The sequence below is a fragment of the Hypanus sabinus genome, chromosome 1 (assembly GCF_030144855.1).
Source record: "Hypanus sabinus isolate sHypSab1 chromosome 1, sHypSab1.hap1, whole genome shotgun sequence".
NCBI classification, from domain to species: Eukaryota; Metazoa; Chordata; class Chondrichthyes; order Myliobatiformes; family Dasyatidae; genus Hypanus; species Hypanus sabinus.
Genome location: NC_082706.1, coordinates 136,800,630 through 136,820,907, shown reverse-complemented (window position 1 = coordinate 136,820,907; position 20,278 = coordinate 136,800,630). Strand labels below are relative to the sequence as shown.

Sequence of the window (20,278 nt, the reverse complement as noted above, 5' to 3'; positions counted from 1 at the left end):
TGTTAACATCAATCAAATCAACACCAGTATCACTATAGATGTTCTTTGGAGCAGTGTTCTCAGCCCAAACATCATTAACTGCTTCACCAATAACTTTCCTTCCAATATAAGATCACAAATGGGAGTGCTTGCTGATGATTGCATGATTTTAGTTCATACCTTTGTGCTGCAGTTCAAGACAAGATTTAAAACAGGGCCTCATAAGAGGCAAATAATATTCTAGAAGAAAAGAAGATTATTGATAATGAGTGGCATTGTCAAGTTACCCACTGGTGGTCTTGGGAATCACCGTTGACCAGAACCTCAACTGGAACAACCACATAAGTACTGTAGCTTGCAGGCTGGGTACTCTACAGTGAATGACTCTTCTTCTGATGCTCCAAAGGTCTTTCAGAATCTACAAGGCGGGAAAATTCTCCCAGGATGTTTTGAAAACCTTTCTGTAAGAAATACAGTATTCCCACTCAATCTTGGGATATTGGCCAGTGTATGATCAAAATGTTAAATGATCAAAGTGTGTGAGTGACATCTGGGATGTCACGGGGAACCTTGAGTCTTTTCATCAGGACCACAGCGATGTCCAGTGAAAATGGCAGAGAGTGCATCAATGTTGTGATTCTAATGTCCTGTACAGTCCTAAATTTGTAATTGCTCTGAAACTTTGGATTGTTTAAACATTAGAAACATCCCACTGGCATGGTTGGATTGAAACTGGCATTTATTATTTTTGCCTTTTACTCTGGATTAAATCTGTTATTTACCTGCAGCATGGAGTGCTGGATATGAGTGGAAATAATTTATCAGCTGTCTTTTAACATTGTTGCATTGTTTAATACTATAAACTAAAATTAAAAGTTAATTGTGCAAGGTGTATGCCAAATCTAAACCTGCTTGATGTGTGTGTGTGTGTGTGTGTGTGTGTGTGTGTGTGTGTGTGTGTGTTTCTTTAGATTTTTTTGTGAATTATTTCCTTATAGTTATTTTAGTATTGAGTAAAATTGTATGTTTCTAAATTGCCTTTGTTATTTAGCAAGAAAAAAAGTGTTCTACTTAAAATTATAAATGACTGAATTTGGATAGTATTGGTGTTAGCAGCATGCTGAGATTCAGCTGAACACATTTCACACAATGACAATGTAAATAGCTAATTTGCATACATACAAAACAGTACCCTCAAAGCAGCTTTCAGATTCATTCAGTGAGCCTTAATTTAGATTTTTACAGAATATACCAGAGGGTATGGATTTAAGGTGTGGGGGGTGGGGGTGTAAATTCAAAGGAGATGTGTGGGCAATTGTTTTAAATGGAGAGTGGTGGGTACCTGGAATGCACTGCTCGGGGTGGTGATGGAGGCAGATACAATATGATAGAGTTTCTTAGGTGAAGTATGAATGAGTAGGGATATGGACAACATGCAGGTAGAAGGGTTAATTTAATTAGGCATCATTACCTTAATTAGTTTGGCACAACATCATATGCTGAAGGGCCTCATCCTTTGCTATAATGTTTTGTCTTCTATAACACACTTAATTCTAGACTTAATATAATTGGAAAATTTATTGATCTATTTAAGCCAAGAATTAAGCAGACTTTGTTGAATTTGTGTTATTGACTATAGCGAACTGTCATCGACAGCTGCTTTTCATTATGCCTTGTCAGTTCTCATGATTGTTGATGAAAACAGTCTGAAATGTTGTGGCAGTTAGCTCTGATTTGTAAATTAAGAATTAGAAGGAGACTGCAAATGGCCTTCTATTTTGCAATAGGAAGATAAAATTGAGAGAAATGACTCTCATTTTGTACATATTTCCAAAAGATTACTTCAGATGAATATTTATCAGAGGCCACTGGAAAAGTTTCGGATCATAAGACATAGGAGCAGAATTAGGCCATTTGGCCCATCAAGTCGGCTCAACCATTCAATCATGGCTGATCCTATTTTTCCCTCCTCAGCTCCACTCCCTGGCCTTCTCATAACTTCCCATAACCTTTGATGTGTGTCCACTCAAGAACCTATTAAGATCTGCTTTAAATACACCCAACCAGCTGGCCTGTACAGCTGCTTGTGGTAACAAATTCACCACCCTCTGGCAAAAGAAATTTCTCCGCATCTCTGTTTAAAATCGACGCCCCTTTAACCTGCAGCTATGCCCTCTTTTCCTGGACTGCCCCACCATGGGAAACACTCTTTCCATATCAACATACGAAAGGTTTTAGTGATATCCCTCCCATCCTTCAAATTCCAGTGAGTACAGACCCAGAGCCATCAAACATTCCTTGGATCATTATAGAGCATAACATTTCTTTATGTGTGAAATCGTGCTTTCGTGTTGGTCTTGCATTAAAGATAATGACAATTGTCAATAGTAAAACTAATTGCTGTATTGAAATAGAATACTTTATGGCTGATGCAGTTCTAAATCTTTTGAGCAATAGAATGGGCAATAAATTATTTCTGCCTGTCAAATATTTTTGATTCCCCTCATTGTCTCTTGAATGTATTTTGATTTGATTATAGGGCATTCAGTGAAGTGAACAGGAAATGCAAATCATATATTTATCCAATTGGCTATCCATATTTTGGAAATGCAAGAATTCATATTAACACGGGAATAGTAGATTGAGGAATTGCAAGATGAAATATTGCCCTCCTTACTGAAAAATATGGGTATTTGATCTTAATGGATTTACTGGAGTTCTTTGAGGATATAACGAGTGCAGTGGATAGAGGGGAACAGAGGGACGTTATTTACTTGGATTTCCAGAAGGCGTTTGATAAGGTGCCACTTAAAAGACTAATCCATAAGATAAGGATGTATAGAACTGAGGGTGATGTATTAACATGGATAGAGGATTGGTTAACTAATAGAAAGCAGAGAGCTGGGATACATGTGTGTTACCCTAGTTGGCAATCGGTGGTGAACAATGTGCCACAGCTGTCGGTGCTAGGTCCACAAATGTTCACAATAGGCATTAACAATCTGGAAGAGGGGACCGAGTGTGGTGTATCTAAATTTGCTGATGGTATTTAATTGAATGGAAAGGAAAATTGTGCAGAAGATATGGAGAGTCTGCAGAAAGATATAGTGTTACGAACCCCGTAATTGGGTCACTTACCAGCAAAGATAGAGAGATCCGTTGAAGTCTGATGATACTATTTTTAACAGTATTTATTAGGAAAAATACACAAAAATAATATCAATGCAAATATACAGATAATATACGTCATCAATACTATATCTAAAAGTGCGGGTATAATAATAATCAATAAGAAATAGCTCTATCGTTGTCTAGGGGATAATGTATTGTCCGATGGGAATATAAAAGTCAGTCAGTTCATGCAGGCTGCAGCCTTTGGGGACCGCTGGGTTTGCAATGGTTGGAGAGAGAGAGTTTTGGGAGAAAAACTTGCCGATTCCTTTTATGATTTCGATCCGTTCGAGTCTCGTTGGTATGGCCGTTCACTTGTGGCCTCTCCTTTTGCTAAGCCGTTTTTCCGTGGTGAGCCCGCCAACCCAGGCAAGGGAAGGACACACACAAGCCCCCCCACCGGCTGTCGCTATTAAACGCTGTCACGGGATTTCTAGCGTTTCTCCTGGTGCGTCTGAAGGGGTTGTTCCCCAGACCCTCTTTTATCCTTACTCACGGGGTCTCAGATGTCATTCAGGTTGGGATGATGCAATCCCTCAACCAGCCCACTCTGGTCGTCCCCTGAGGGGCTTCAATGAATAGTACAGTACTCAATACACAATTCTATTCTCAAGAGACAATGGCCGTTATCAATGGTTTTGTTTCGCTGAGGCCAGGACACATTCCAAACCTTGTGGATTCTCTCTCATTTCCTGGGTCCCAGACCCAAATTAATAGCGATCTTGCGATTCTCAAAAAGGAGGGGGAGACTTTGTACCCTTCGACCCCTCAGAGTTGCGGCACATTCGTAACAATAGATAGGTTAAGTGAGTGGACGAGAGTCTGGCAGATGGAATACAATGTTGGTAAATGTGAGGTCATCCACTATGGAAAGAAAAATGGAAGAACAGATTATTTAAATGTTAAAAAATTGCAGCATGCTGCTGTGCAGAGATTGCTGTGCTGTGCAGAGTGCTTGTGCATGAATCCCAAAAGGTTGGTGTGCAGGTGCAACTGGCTATGAAGAAGGCACATGTGATGCTGGCCTTCATTGCAAGAGGGATTGAATTTAAGAGCTGGGAGGATATGCTGCAACTATACAGGGTACTGGTGAGGCTGCACCTGGAGTACTGCGTGCATTTCTCTTCTCCTTACTTAAGGAAGGACATACTGGCTTTGGAGGCGGTGCAGAGGAGGTTCAGCAGGTTGATTCCAGAGATGAGGGGGCTAGACTATGAGGAGAGATTGAGTCACCTGGGACTGTACTCACTGGAATTCAGAAGAATGAGAGCAGATCTTCTAGAAACATATAAAATGATGAAAAGGATAGATAAGATCGAGACAGGAAAGTTGATTCCACTGATAGGTGAGAGTAGAACTAGGGGACATAGCTTCAAGATTCGGGGGAGTACATTTAGGACATAAGGAGGAACTGCTTTTCGCAGAGAATGATAAATCTATGGAATTCTTTGCCCAGTTAAACAGGGGAGGCCACCTCAGTAAATATATTTAAGACAAGGTTGGATAGATTTTTGCATAGTAGGGGAATTAAGGGTTATGGGGAAAAGGTAGATAGGAGGAGATGAGTCCATGGCCAGATCAGCCATGATCTTACTGAATGGCAGAGCAGGCTTGACAGCCCAGATGGCCTACTCCTGCTCCTATTTCTCATGTCCTTATGTTAATGCATCCAAGTTCACCATGTATAAAGCATGACCCAAGAAATCCTATGAATATAGACTTTAACCTGTTTTAAATTCTGTGTAAATGGGGACCATACTCTTTGGGGTTTTTATAAGTGACTTGGATAAGTAAGGGGAAGCGTTGGGTATTAAATTTGTAGATGACACGAAGCTTGCTGGTGGTGTGGATAATGTAGAAAATTGTTGTAGTTTCCAACAGGACATTGATAGGATTCAGAGGTGGGCTGAAAAGTAACAGATAGGGTTCAATCCAGAAAAGTGTGACGTTATTCACTTTGGAAAGTTGGCCTTTAGGCAGAATACAGGGTTAATGACAGGATTCTTAATGGTGTGGAGGAACAGAGGGTTGGTGAGGTTCATGTCCGTAGATCCCTCAAATTTGCAGTGCATGTTGATTGAGTGTTTAAGAAGGTGTAGTTGTGTTAGTCTTAATTAGTCAGGAGTTTGAGTTCAAGAGCCACGAGGTAATGTTGCAGCTCTATAGAATTCTGGTTAGACCCTATTTGGAGTATTGTGAACAAGAGCAAAGTTGCAGATGCTGGAAATCCAAGTAGCATACACAGAATGCTGGACAAGCTCAGCTGATCTATTGAAAGGTCTCAGCCCAAAACATTGACTGTACTCTTTTCCATAGATGCCACCTGGCCTGCTGAGTGGCATGTTGCGTGTCATGGAGTATTGTATTTAGTTTTGGTTGCCTCATTATGGGAAGGATGTGGAAGCTTTAGTTAGGGTACAGAGGAGATTTACCAGGATGCTGCTTTGATTAGAGAGTATGCTTTTGGTGGATAGATTGAGTGAGCTATGGCTTTTCTCTTTGGAGAGAAGGAGGATAAGAAGTGACTTGACAGAGGTGTACAAGATGACAACAAGCATAGATAGAGTGGACAGCCGGTGACTTTTCCCAAAGTGGAAATAGCTAATACATTGTGGCATAATTTTAAAGTCTTTGAAGTAAAGTATAGGGGGTGTCAGAAGTAGGTTTTTTACTCTAAGTGATAGGTATGTTGAGCATGCTGTCAGGGGTAATGGTAGAGGCAGGTACATTAGCAACATCTAAGAGACTCTTGGGCACATGGATGAGAACTAATGGAGGGCTATGTAGGAAGGAAAGGTTAGGTTAATCCTGGAGTAGGTGAAATAGTTAACACAACATAGCGGGCCAAAGGGCCTGTACTGTGCTGTGCTATGTTTAAATGTTCTTCTTCAATCATCTGGTTCAAAGGTTCATTTTATTGTCAAAGTATGCAGCACAACTATGATATTCATCTTCTCCAGATAGCTATGAAATACAGGGAAATAACCAGGGGAGCTGTTGAAAGAAAAGACATCAACTCCTGATAATGAAAAAGAAAAAGAAACAAAACTCACAAACTCCTAACCCCCCCCCCCCACCCCTTCCCATGCACAAAAAAACTAATGGATCACCCACATGGAGGGTGGCAGCTGGAACATCAAACCCTCAATCCCCTCCCTTGCAAAGAAAAGACAGTGATGCTAACATCAAACCTCCAGCCCCTTCCCTCACAAAAAATTATCATAACATCAAATCCTCAACACGCTCACTCACAGAAAAGAACTGTGACAATAGCATCAAAACCCCTAACCCCTTCAATCATACACAAAAAACTAACACACGGAAAAACACCAACAAGAACATCAGTCTCCCATCCCCAACTCCTCCCTCTCACAAAAAGTAACATATCGCCCACCTACCAAATGGCTGCAAGAAAGAAAATACTGAAAAACTGAAGGAGACTAATATATAGTACCGCCCAATAATCACATTAATCTCAGAATATCGAAAACATCTTTCCACCAGCATTCAAGGAGAGTAGCCACAGGAACTCATTCCTTCAGTAAAAAGCAACCACCATGCTGTCTATCAACCGCCGTGGCTTCCACTCAGATCAACCTGCTGACTTCCTACGCATATGCCTCAATGCTTCAGTCTTCTTGGACGCCTTGAAATGGATTTGTTCATGACCCTGCACCCCATCTCTGCTCTTTTCTACAAGTTAGGTCATGTTCTCAGTCCTTTTTGGGACGCCTTCACTGGTCTTCTCCATGAGGCAGCTCTCCAAACACAGAAGAGCGCTAGATCTTTCAATCATCCAAACTGCACATCACCGGCTCCAACAGTTTCCGTAACACAACCAAGACAAAAAGAACAAGCAGAAGATGTAGGGGAGGTGAAGTAATTGAAGAGATTGGCTGTCTGGAAGATGTCACCCAAAGAACCGTCGTTCGCTTGTGCTATCTTGACCCAGCTTAACCCTTGGTTGATATGGATTTAAAGAATGTATTGGCTTTTCTTCCATCAGGTTAGGATTCTTAGGTTCTGAAATATCTTTTGTCTTGAAACCCACAGAGAAGAGTATAGCTTGTAAAATATTGAAATTCTAATTAGTTTGTCTGGAGTTAAACTATTCATACTTGGGAATGAATGATCACCAGTTTTCTTATGTTTGAAACTATTTGAAATGTATTTATTTTCTGTTTGAATAAAAACATTAGTCCATGAAAAAATTGTGTGTCTAAGTGCCACTATTAAAACAGCAGAATACTTATGATAGGCACAAACAATGCCCGAGTAACATTGTGCCAAATGGAATTCAGTCTAAATCTTCAATCTCCCATTTAATTCAGTAATGATGCATCATAGTCTGGTTAGACTGCTTTGAAGTAAAATATTTTCACTCTATCTCTATCAAAGGATGATACAAAGCAATCATTAAGTGTCTGACCATGGATCCCAGTACTTCAGTTAGAAAGTTTTTTCATTTGTGGCATATTTTCAATGGGGCAAAAAATATTCCATATCTTACTATTATCTTAGTCTCAACATGCTGCTGACACAAATGATGAGACCAACTTCATGCTTGTAATTTTAAGTGCAAATGTTTTACAGGACATCTTTGTTTCTTTGTAAAAGAATAAATGCAATTTACACTGTTGTTCTTTGCGCCAGCTGAAGAACATAGTACTTAGAACAGGATAGCATAATACAGGCTCTTTGGCCCATGATGTTGCACTGACCCTTTGACCTTCTCCAAGATCAAGCTAACCCTTCCCTCCTATATAAACCTCCATTTATCCCTGTGTCTATCTAAAAGTCTCTTTGATGTATTTGCCTGTACAAACACCACCCCTTGCAGAACGTACTTTGCACCCACCATTCTCTGCGTAACAAAAGCCTACCCCTGACATCCCCCTATACTTTCAATAGGTACATTTAATGTCAGAGAAATGTGTTCAATATACATCCTGACATCCATGAAAACAGAGAAGTGCCCCAAAGAATGAATGACAGTTAAAATGTTAGAACCCCAAAGCCCCCCCCACAACTTCCCCCTTCCATGCAAAACCAGCAGCAAGGTAACAACCCAATCCCTAGCCACAGGAGCAAAAAAGCTTTAGCGCCCTCCATTGTGCACTCAAGTGTGCAGCAAAGCATCAGTAAAGACATGGATTTGCAGAACCCCAAAAACTACTCGTTCATCTGATAATTCGACACTCTACAGGCCCTGTCCTTCCCTACTAAGGGAAAAAGAAGTGCCCCATTTCACAGCGAGTGGGAGACATAACAATTTGCTGAGTTACGATCTTAAGTCAATTGCGTCACTTTTTCCAAGCTCTGTGCCCCGAGAGTCAGCACCAAAAAGGGCCAGCTCTCTGGACACACAACCCCAGGCAGCTGTCCTGCTGCCCCTGATGTTCCGTGTTCTACTGTGACGTTTTAGTCAGGGGCACCGGCCTAGATCAGCACATCCCCAGAACCACAAAAACCGGGAACCTTGAAGGCGCACTCATCTTCCAGATCAAGTCCTTGGGATATCAAAAAGCGGCCAGTCGTGAGGCCCTGAGAGCGGGTCCTATTCCCACAAGGAAGCGTAGTCAGAGTGTAATTCCAGGTCAGGGTCTTCAAAAGAATCACCCCACAGCCTGAAAAAAAAGAAATATCAAAGATAGAAACACAGCTGTTTCCAAAGATGCAAGCAAAAGAGTTGCTGTTTAACACCATCTTGACTTCGCCCCACCTCCTCCAGTCAACATAAAATTATACCATTCATATTTGCCATTTGTGCCTTGAGAAAGTCTGTCTGGCTGTCCACCCTGTCTATGCCTCCTAGCATATTATATACTATCAAGTCACCTCTTATCCTCTTTCAATCCAAAGAGAAATGTCCTCGCTCATCAACCTATCCTCATAAGGCATGCCCTCTAATCCAGGCAGCATCCTGATAGATCTCATCAGCACCCCTTCTAAAGCTACTACGTCCTTCCTATATTTCCTATATTACCTGTTGAACTCAGTCCCCCAACTAATGAAGGCTAACACACCATATGCCATTTTAGCTGTCCTATCAGTTTGCAGGACAACTTTGGGTGATCTGAGGATGTGGATCTCAAGATTCTTCTTTCCTCCACGCTACTAAGAATCCTGCCATTAACCCTGTGTGCTGCCTTTTACTTTCATTTTCCTTTCCTCACTCCCACTTAGAGTCCATCTGCTAGCCTGGAAGTTGATACTTAAAAGTTGTTATATGTTTCTTTATTCTTCTGTTTAAGGTTTAACAGGTCTAACTTTTAGATCGTAATCAGTGTATAAATCTTATAGGAATTACATGGTCTTGCTTGGTGTGTGAATGTTAATGGTACCATAGGCCGTTGGTATGTGGAAAAGATCTTTCATTTGAGGAGGGAACTGTGATGTTTCATTTTGGAAACAGAGATTAAGTTTTAGTTTCAGCCCATTTTTCTTTAGTACAGATTATGGAAAAAAACAATAACACCACCTTATGAAATTTTGATTGGATGTTTTGACTAGCCTAAAGAAAATAAATTTTCTGAAAGACTAGTTGATTGTTTTTTGTATAAGACAGTTCAAAGCAGCTCCGTTGAACTTCTGTTTATAGTCATAGAAATGTGGTCAGGTAGTGGCAGCTGGACTCACATATACACGTTTGTTAAAGCTGGCTAAGCCACTGCTGATCACAGTGTAAGAACTTTAATGAAAAGTCTATAAACTTGCCATTGCAGTCACAGGTCATCAATAACCAGTGAATGTCACTGAGATTAATGCTTCCCTTAATACAAGCATTTAAAAGAAATCTGTTCCAAAATCTTAGGATTAAAGGAACAAATTTAAATGTAGAGAAGTGATTCATGGAGTGTTGTAAGACGTTTTAATACCTTTTGAGTAGAAATAACTAATACGTGGTTACACTTGCTGAATCGAAATGGTAAAGATAAAACAATACAAATGTTAGTAATTATTAAAACAAATAATTTAATAACTTTAACTTGACACATTTGATAACACTCTTGCCTCGAGGATCAAGGATCAAGGATCAAGGCTCCAGATACTTGATTATTAAGTTATTGAATGAGTTGTTAAATGAAGGACCCACCTAATGCCTCAGGTGGATGTATAAATTGTACTCTTTGCAAATCCTCCTACAGTTCTGACCAGTATTTCTCCTTCAAACAACAGATGAAATCATTTCATCTGGTCATTCTGGTCACTTATAGGTCTGCCTAGTGTGAACTGGTTGCTTCATTTCCCTTTCTAAAACAAACACTGGGTGTAAAATAATTTCAAGCATCTTGAAATGATACACCGTGCCATTTAATTTGTCCTTTTTACCTGGAAATGTAAAGATAATTGAAGTTGACGGTTTTGTAATTATTTTCCATCCACCTCATAAAATTTAGTTTAAAAGAATAAATGTAGATGATGGTTTATTTCTTGTTCGTTTTCATCTTCAGGATCTTTGCATCCAAAGATGTGGTTTAGTTGTGGTTAATAAAGGAAACTGTCATGTGTAATTATTTCATTCCACAGCTATTGAGAAAATTCTTAAACATAAATATTTCCACAGGGTGATTCAGTCCAAATGGTTGATGAGAGTCCTTTCTCTGACTCCTCCACCCTGGAGCAGAAAACTAGCAATATTGGTGGGACCACTGGATGTATCAGTTTATGGATGCAATGGATGCTACCTAAAGTGACTGTCAAATTGTTTGCACATGAATCTGGCAACAGTGGTACAGGTGAGAAATGTTTCTTCTCCAGTAATTAATCAGATTAAAACTCACTCATTCACTCATTAACTCTTTGACATTCAGATTATTGCATTTGCTCACAGAAATTTAGATCTTTAAATTGAGAACCTGAAGCAAGTTCCCTTAACGTTGAATTCTTTCATATAATAAGTGAGAGAAGCATTTGTGGCTATGCAAGCTATCAGATTTGTAATATAAATCAATTAGTTTATATCCAACTCTGCTTTCCAACTAATCCCCATATCCATTCATCTCTTTAGCATTCAGATATCTATCAACTATTTATCCACAGCCCTCTGCGATAGAAAATTCCAAATGTTTCCTTTTTTCAAAGAAATTTCACCTTATCCCAATCATTTTTATCATTTTCCTATAATGTGTGTTAATAGTGACTTTTGCTACAGAAATTATTTCCTTTCTCATTGACATCAGATTACAGGCTCTAACACGTGCTTTGCAGTAATAGAGTATATTGCTTAGGTTTTTGTTAACAATTTCCCCTTACCTTAAAGAAGAGCTCTAAGTGGAATTTGTTTTTTATTGCAGAGGGTAGAAATGAGGAGGTATTTATTGTGTGTAGAAAGCTTGATGCATTGACTTGCTATTAAGATATGAAATTGTGCGGCATGAAAAGAGTAGTTGGACCATCAGCTTGTCCACATTCACAATTGTTAGAGCATCATGACTAAATACTTCCTCACTGTGTCACCTAACCTCAACCATGTAAGTTCCTGGGAGATGGAAACCATGAGATTCAGTAGGGGAGAAAGATGCTGTGGAAAATTCCTCTCTCATCCCCTCTGGCTGTCAAGATGACATCAACTAAGTGGTATTTATATGGTTTCACTGTGTTCCAAAGAATTCTGTGCTGCTAAGTAACCCTGGCAGTCACATATCCAAGTGATTTTTAATAAGATTTGAACATCAGCACCTTTAGTAAGAATTAAATGTTTGTATTTGTGTGAATTAAAGAGATCAAAAGAGCTAAATTAGAGAGTGGATCATAAATTTTAAAGGAAAAAAAATACAATGCTGTTGAATAAATGCTCTGTTTCGTACTTTTACACCATGTTGAAATAGAACCTTGATTATAAAACTTAGTAGAGGTTGAGCTTGTAAGTACAAATGTAATGTTTCTTTTGTTGGATGATTTGTAAGGCAATGACAGAATTATCAATTTTCGTATAAATACAATTCTTTGGTTATGCCTGCAGAGATCTGTGTTGTGAGTGAACTCGAAGACTTGAGTGCTTCAGTGGATATACAAGATGTTTACACTAAGCTTAAGTGCAAAGTAGGCAGCTTCAATATTGATCACTACAAAAACAGGTAAGTTCATGATGGTTTCTTAGTCAAGATAGGACCATGATTAACAAATCGAAGAAGTGCTGCTTTTGGATGTTTTGGCATGTGGTGCATATCTGCAATACTTTACGGCTGGAATTTTAAACTTCAACGAGGGTCGGGTTTAACATTCACTCACAGCACAAATTGTGTGTGAGGATTTGCAGAGAGTTATATGGTGGTGCCCCTGTACCAATGCACTGAGAACCTTGGCTTTGTAGCCTGAGGAATTGGTGCATACAGGCCATGTCATTTAATTGTAGAACTTGTTACCCACCTCTGACATCAGACTCTAGCCAACAATATAAGGACAAAATTGAGACTTTTCCTTCTCCTGGCATTTAATAAGCTTTACAGCTTGCTGTGTCACAATTCCCTGTGAATTTCTGTTAGTAAACTTATGTGCTTTTTGGTGGACTGAAGCTTTGGGCATTCCAACAAATTGTAGTATCTCAACAACTTCTGAAACAGATTTACATGTAGATTGTTTATGACGTCCCCCACATTCATTTTCAAATTTTCAAATCTGAGAAATAAATATTGCAAATAATACTGATTACTGCACACAGGCACTACTGCCTGGTTTCAGTCACCTCAACCAGTACTGCTTCTGACCATTTAGTAAGCCCAACTCATAAAAGTTTATAAATTTATTAAGAGACCATAAACTTATATATATATATTAAAAAGTATTTTGGTATGAAATTATTAAGCATTATTTATTATTGAAAAGGCTACTTTGTAACTTGTTCCAGGATAATTTTTTTAATCTTTAGTTTGTATATTGAATTTTTCAATTTTATAAAATTGTAAGAAAAATGTTAAGATGCTTTTATTCTTTTTCATTTGGGATTATACTTGTTATAGTTTGAGAATTGCATCACTAAAAAATTCCACATTACAGTTACCCTTCACCACTTGTGATTCATATATTGCTTAATGAAGATTAAATATTATTCCATCCATTTTGTAAGATGGAAGATGAGAGAATGACAGAAATTAATTAAGAAAGCACAATGAGGGAGAACAATAGCTAAAGCTGAAATTGGTCCTGTCTTGGACTTTGAAATGCTAGGTCAAAGTTATCAATTAAACAATAATTCTCCCTTCAGGCTGGGAATTCTGGCTATTGACATTGGGTCATGATCTCTGATTAGATAAAACCTCAGCAAGTGTTACAGCTTTAGGAATGTTATCAGCACACATTCAAATCCCAGCAGAGGTGCTCTTATGTGGAAATATGAGTTTAGTTCTGACTCTCTTTATAATGGCATCCATTCAAGATTATGACCTAGAAAATGAAAATACCCAGTCTCAGAGATACAATTTAATTCTTCATCTTTATTTAGTTCATGGAAATTGCATTTTGAATATAATTTGCATATCATTGTTTGCTCTTACTTGTTATTTACACCATGCATATAGGAATACATCCAAGACCTAGACTGATGATTAGTCCAAGTTCTGCCATAGTGGGTGGGGCATTAAAATAAAGTTTATTAAATTAATTTGGAATAAAGTTGCTATCAGAAATAATGATTGTGGAAATATCAGATAGTTGAGAAAACCTTCCCTTTAATAAAAATCTTCAAAGGGGGGAACTATGTTGTTTAATAGACACCCAGACTTACAGCAATATGGTCAACTGTCATCTGAAATATCCCAGAGAGCTTTTAAGTTCAAGAGTCATTAGGAATGAGCAACATAAACTAGTCTTGTCAGCAATATCCTCTTCAAATGAAGAATTTTAAAAAACTACTTCCAATCATGTTTGTAAGAGTTGATTTCATATAAATGTTGATGTCCATGTTTATAACGTACTGCTATTTTTGCATAGTAATTTTGCAATATGGTTGCTGGATGCCTTTGTAACTTATTATCCACATAGGACATACCTTGTGCATGGATCTAATCTGTGTTTATTATTTTAAGAATGTCCTCTAGTTACTTATTATCCTGTTAGCACAGTGTTGTAAATGACCTTTTGGTGATCTAAATTGGATATTTGTTTCTTTTGTTCATTGCTACAACTTCCTTTCAGAGAAATGCTTAGATGCATACATGGGGCTTATGGTGGATGCAAATAACAAACTGCTGCTCCTTGCATAGTACTAAATCTACCATGTGATGAGCTAGTGCAAATATCCCTTACTAAAAAAATGAGCAAGTCGAGCAATTCACCTTAAACAACAAGAAATCACCAACTGTAATCTAATTTCTACAGACAGAGCTCTAAGTGAATAAAGACCCCAGATGACATTTTAGCTTGTTTGAAACCCTCCACATAGTTCCTGGAATGGTACAGTATCTTTAACTCTGGCTCTGCACTTTTAAAAAATCTTCCTAAAGGTTCTGAGATGTATATTGGTTACTGATAGGTTATTGTCCTTGCTAAAATTATATGTAAATATTATGGTGAAAGTAACTTAAATTTCTTACCAGTACAGTGGTATCACTAACACTGATGTCTTGCTGAAAGGCTTGGATAGAGTAGATGTGGAGATAAAGTTTCCATTAACTAGGAGAGCTAAGGTCTGAGAGTACAGACTTAGAATAAAGGGGCATCCCTTCAGAACTGAGATGAGAAGACATTTATTCAGCCAGAGGGTGGTGAATCTGTGGGACCTGAGGGTTGTGGAGGCCAAGTCATTGGAATTATTTAAGACAGATACTAACCAGGGGTTAAAGCTTGTGCAGAAAAAGCAGAAGAAAGAGGTTGGAAAGGAAATTGGTCAGGTTTGAATGACAGAACAGACTTGATGGGCTGAATGATCTGTTTATGCTTCCATATTTTATGGCCTTACGATCTTAACTGATTTGTACAGATGTACAGCATGTTGTACTAGCTGTACCAGCTTAGTTTTGCCTCTATTGAATATAGTAGTTGAGAATTCTGAGCACGTAGTGCAACTATCAATCAAAGCAATCATGTAGAACCTATTGATGAAAATAATGAAGCTGGTTTATTTGCTACTGTATATTGCCCCATGTATGTAGGTGAAATCTGGAAGGTACTAATCAGGAAATGCAACTAATGTAGGGGGAGTGTAAAATGGGTAATTTCTGTCAGTGTGGATTCTGTAGGCTGAAGGACCTGATTCCGTGCTGTGTCACTCTGTGACTCCATCTCATTCTGCCCTCACTGATTAATTCACTGGACAGAGTACATTATACAACAACCAAAAAAAAATGTCATTGGCTTTCCCATTCCAATTACCAGCTTATAAATTGACTTGTTATGGAATCATGTATCTGTATTGGTATATGTGTGGATAAAGAAATACTTTTTGTGGAAATGGAAAAAAATAAATTTAGGAATCATGATTTCACATGGGGGCTGAATTCTGACTATGTAGCCTGTCCAATATGGGCAACTTCTCTTTGAGTCCACCATATGCAGCTAAAAATATACATGAAATTTTATGAAATTTTCTTAGTGAATAGTCATTTACCTTTATGTTGGTAAAGTGCTGATCAATTCAGAAATATGTCTTAATTTCATAAATTAAGTACTTCTAAATGGAAATTCACGTTTGATCATTTAGATTTGTGATGATTATTTCTCCTAATGGTTAGGTAAAAGCTGAGGTATGTATTTTTTTATTAGTGCAGTTAATATTTTGTGTAAGTCACTAAAATCACAAGACTGTTTAGACTAGACAAGGCAGGAATTGTGTTTTCCAGGCCAGGTGAAGGCTGGCACACAGGACAATTTGAAGGACTCCTTCTACAATGCAAAGAAAAACCTGGGGTGAGACTCTTATAGTGAATAAATCACAACAGATTTCTCAATCCTTTAAATTGAATGATAATTATCTTGCAAATTCTGAGGCAGAATGTGAAGACAATGGTTAAAAGAACTAAACTATTTAGCAGAAAATTTTCATTAGATTTGACATTTTGTATGCTTTACATGGACTCTTAATATGTAAAAGGATGCAGAAAATATACCTGTAGCATTTTAAAGTTCTGGACTATTTACAGTCAGGCCTAATCTTACACATTTTTCAGAGAAGGTGACTCTTATATGTACTGATGCTCAAAGATAATCAAACAAAGCTCTTAATTATTTACATTTGTTTTTCAAATGTAGTTTCCTAATTCCATTTCTTTCATTTCCTCCTCCTTCATTATCTCCTCAGGAGCATTTGATCATTTAATTCTTGTCTATTCAGAGAATTACATTTAAAATTTGAAACTAATATACCAGTAAGTTCAAACTTCAAAGTAAATTTACTATCAAAGTATAGATATGTCGTACAACTCTGTGATTCATTTTCTTCTTGTGGGCATACTCAATATGTCCATAAATTAATTATAATAATAATTTCTTTTAAATTAATTTTTATTGTTGAAAATTAAAACTTCTGATGTCTGAATTACATTTTTTTTTAAATTGCAAGAGAAAATGGCAAACATATTTCTGTGCAGATGGCTGCCACTCTGATCTGTAAGACTTCCCTGCTATATATAAAACTTACTGTTTATAATAACTCAAAGGATTATATAAATACTTTTATACATTTGCTTCAAAAGCACTTCATTGTTTATGAGAAAGTAAAAGAATAACAGAAGTTAAAGTAATTATTGAACTGATGGCAGTGACGTGCTATTCTAAAAACCAGAGTGCAAACAAATAATCACAGCCTTTATTGTAATTATGGAAAATTTATGAGAATTATTAAAATTACTTTTAAACTAAAAATTTCATATTCCCATAAAGTAAGTACACTGCATTTTCTGAAGGCAGTGGTTTTTGTTCTTTTAACCATGTCTTCTTATTCTGATCATGCCTACTCTTGCATCCAAATCAAATAGATTTTGTTTTCTACTTTCTGCTGAATTTAATTCCAAACATTAGACCAACAGGAAGTCTGTAAGTCTTGTCTTCAAATTCTCCCTTTGTTATGTGCACCTAATTGAATAACTATAAATTCAAAATTAAAACATCATTCAATTTTTCTTTTGAATTTCCCGAGTTTTATTACTATAATGTTATGTTATTTTTAAAATTTGATTTGTTCATTGAGTTTACTGATGATCATTTCTTCTTGTAATTAAATAAAAGTTATGGAATGACTACCTCAGTCATTTGGGTGACAAGTGAACAATAAAGCCTATTTTATTACTTGGTATATTGGGAACACATAACATGGGATCACTGAGATGGCTGTACCTCCAGCTGCCTTTAACTGTATTAACCTTCAATATAATCAACACAATCTTTAACTTTTTTTGCTTATGGCCTTTTTTATTGCTTTTTCCCTTCCCCACCACTGTCTCTTTTCTCTCTCTTGTCCGTTACCTCAAGCCTCGGGGAAGGCCCATGGTCTCTAGGGCATTTCGGAGGTGTGGTACTTTCTTGTACTGACAAGCTGAACAGACGTACCTTGTTGATTCGACCCCTCAGCAAGCAAGATCCTTTCAGTCATTTTTCTGGCTTCTTTCCCCCTGTAAGGAATAAGTTGAATTACTTTTACTGATTTAATCTTTTAATAACCTTTAATCTATACAAATTTACTGCTATTTATGCGTGAAATCTTCAGTTTATTATCAACCTTTCAATTCCTTCCTTGGGTAGCACCACTGACTACTATTTTGTGTGCTTGTGGGCATTGTACCATAACAATAATTTTTAAACTGATCATTAAAATAAAGATATTATTCCTTCCACCGTCACCACAGTGCTGTAATGCTTTGGAGATCAATAGGCTCCCTTCACGCTTTGTGACTTCACTATTGTGCCCAATGAAATAAGGGAACTAGTGAGCACAAGGTGTAGTTAGTCACTTTAATAGAACAATTATATATGTGGAGTTGTATATTCCCAGACTTATTTAAAACAAAACACCCAGAGCAGGTGTAGGAGTAATTTTAAAACAATGAATCTTTGTCAGCAAGCAGTATTTGCAACTGGAAACACGTAATGAAAATCATTAAAATAGTTTTTCACTCAAAGTAAACCTGGGCTTCAATTACAATTGTGTTGTGTGTTTTCGTTTAAAAGGAGGGCCCACCTGGTGCTACACAAGGAAGTAATTTGCTTGTAAGAGACTTTGAAAAAGGCTACTTTCATTTTTATATATTTATTACAGATGGTGATGCTTGCAGCTTAAAATAAATGACTTTAAAACTGCCTTAAACAGTTTAATAAGCATGCTTTCTATAAAATAACTTTTCTCTGTTTTATTTGGCACAAATATCTGCTACCCATTATTGATTTGTGGTGTATATTTTGTAATCAAGCAGATGGCAGCCAAACTGTTAGAAGGCTCCCACCAGCAGCATGGATTTCTTTCCCTTACCTACACCAGGGCAGTGACACGAAATGTCAGACACAAATTAACATCGAGAACAGAACGGGCTTCACGGAGCTTGCACAGACTGGCAGAAGGCTTCATTGACAGTTCACCCCAGTATCTCCATGAGATCCTCCTAAGTGCTCAGCCTTTCGATGTTGTGCTCTCCTTCTCATTGATTCACAAGGTGGCAAGTATATTCCAAGCTAAGTTGCCAAAGATGCCAAAGGGGAAGAGGAAATCAACAGGGCAGCCTATGAGGGCACATGCCCTGACATCACGGGATTTGCCGCTTATGTACATCAACACAAGTGTTATTCGAGTGTTCTTTCCCAAAGGAGAGCACGAGCAGCATGAAGGAGGTAATCCATTGAACACTGCTTTGGAAGTGTTGCTAGCTCTGCATTGAATTTGATATAAGACGTATTGAGAATATTGTGTGTCATTGTACAATATAGGAAAAGTGTGATGCTGTGGAGGAGGTGCTGAAGGCATTTGGCAGGATTAGAGCATTACAGCTATAAGGAAAGACCAAAAGGCATTTGGTTTGCTTTCCCTAAAACAGAGGAGGCTAAAGGATGACTTTATCGAGCTATATTAAGTTATGAGGGGAGGGGTTAGATTGAAAAAATCTTCTTTACATGGTTGGGATGTCAAAGACAAAATGTTTAAGGGATAAGTAGGAGGTTGAGAGTGGATACCAGGGCAATTTTTTTGCACGGAAGGTAGTTGGTGTTTGTGCTGCGAAAGGGGCCATAGAGGCTGATACCCTCATGACATTTGCAAAGCATCTAGACAAGTACCACAGTCACCAAAGTATAGGCAGCTCTGATTGAATTGGTAAACGAGATTTGTATAGGTCGGTACAAAGGGTGGCATGGACACAGTGAGTTGAAGGATCTACACTCTGTCCGCCAGAACAAGCAGGATCTCCCAGTGGCCACCTATTTTAATTCCACTTCCCATTCCCATTCCGATATGTCCATCCATGGCCTCCTCCACTGTCGTAATAAGGCCACACTTAGGTTGGAGGAACAACACCCTGTATTCCATTTGGGTAGCCTCCAACCTTCACCATTTTCCATCCCCTTTTCCCTTGCTCATGTTATCTCTTTACATGTCCATCACCTCCCTCTGGTGCTCCTCCCCCCTTTTCCTTTCTTCCTTGGCCTTCTGTCCCTTTCACCAATCAACTTCCTAGCTTTTTGCTTCATCCCTCCACCTCCAAATTTCACCTATTGCTTGGTGTCTCTCTCCCCTCCCTGTGCTTTCTAATCTACTCCTTGGCTTTTTTTCTCCAGACCTGCTGAAGGATTTTGACCCAAAACATTGACTCTCCTTTTTTCCATAGATGCTGTCTGGCCTGCTAAGTTCCTCCAGGATTTTATGTGTGCTTGGATTTCCAGCATCTACAAAATTTCTCTTGTTTATGCAAGAGTAGAGTTAGGCTATTTTTTTACTTCTGAACTAGGCCATCAATAAATGAGGCTGTTGATATGTTGCCCTTGAACAATTTCTTCTGGTGATTCAGGAACATTTTACATGAACTGAAAAGTTAAAAGCAGGATATTCAGGATGGAAATCTTTTATAACATGCATGTGTAAGTCTGAAATTGTCACTCATAGGATATTGGTGTAGGGGTATTTAGACCTTCTGATACTGAGACAAGCTCCCGTGGGTAAGTTTATCAGGAATTTATTTAACTATGGCTGATAAATAGCACTGGCATAGAT

The 20,278-nt window shown here is 38.1% G+C and overlaps 1 protein-coding gene across 2 annotated transcripts in view; it reads left to right on the top strand.

The window, feature by feature from the left end:
- Positions 1-20,278, top strand: part of LOC132398003 (intermembrane lipid transfer protein VPS13B-like) — a 1,044,617-nt gene that overhangs the window by 701,643 nt on the left and 322,696 nt on the right. The window contains exons 26-29 of one of the 2 annotated variants that reach the window (XM_059976892.1): positions 10,718-10,889; positions 12,116-12,230; positions 15,930-15,996; positions 18,495-18,906. In XM_059976892.1, coding sequence (XP_059832875.1) covers positions 10,718-10,889; positions 12,116-12,230; positions 15,930-15,996; positions 18,495-18,906 — 766 coding nt within the window. Of the gene's footprint in view, positions 1-10,717; positions 10,890-12,115; positions 12,231-15,929; positions 15,997-18,491; positions 18,907-20,278 lie in introns of both variants that reach the window. The other variant, XM_059976883.1, reaches the window with a different exon arrangement.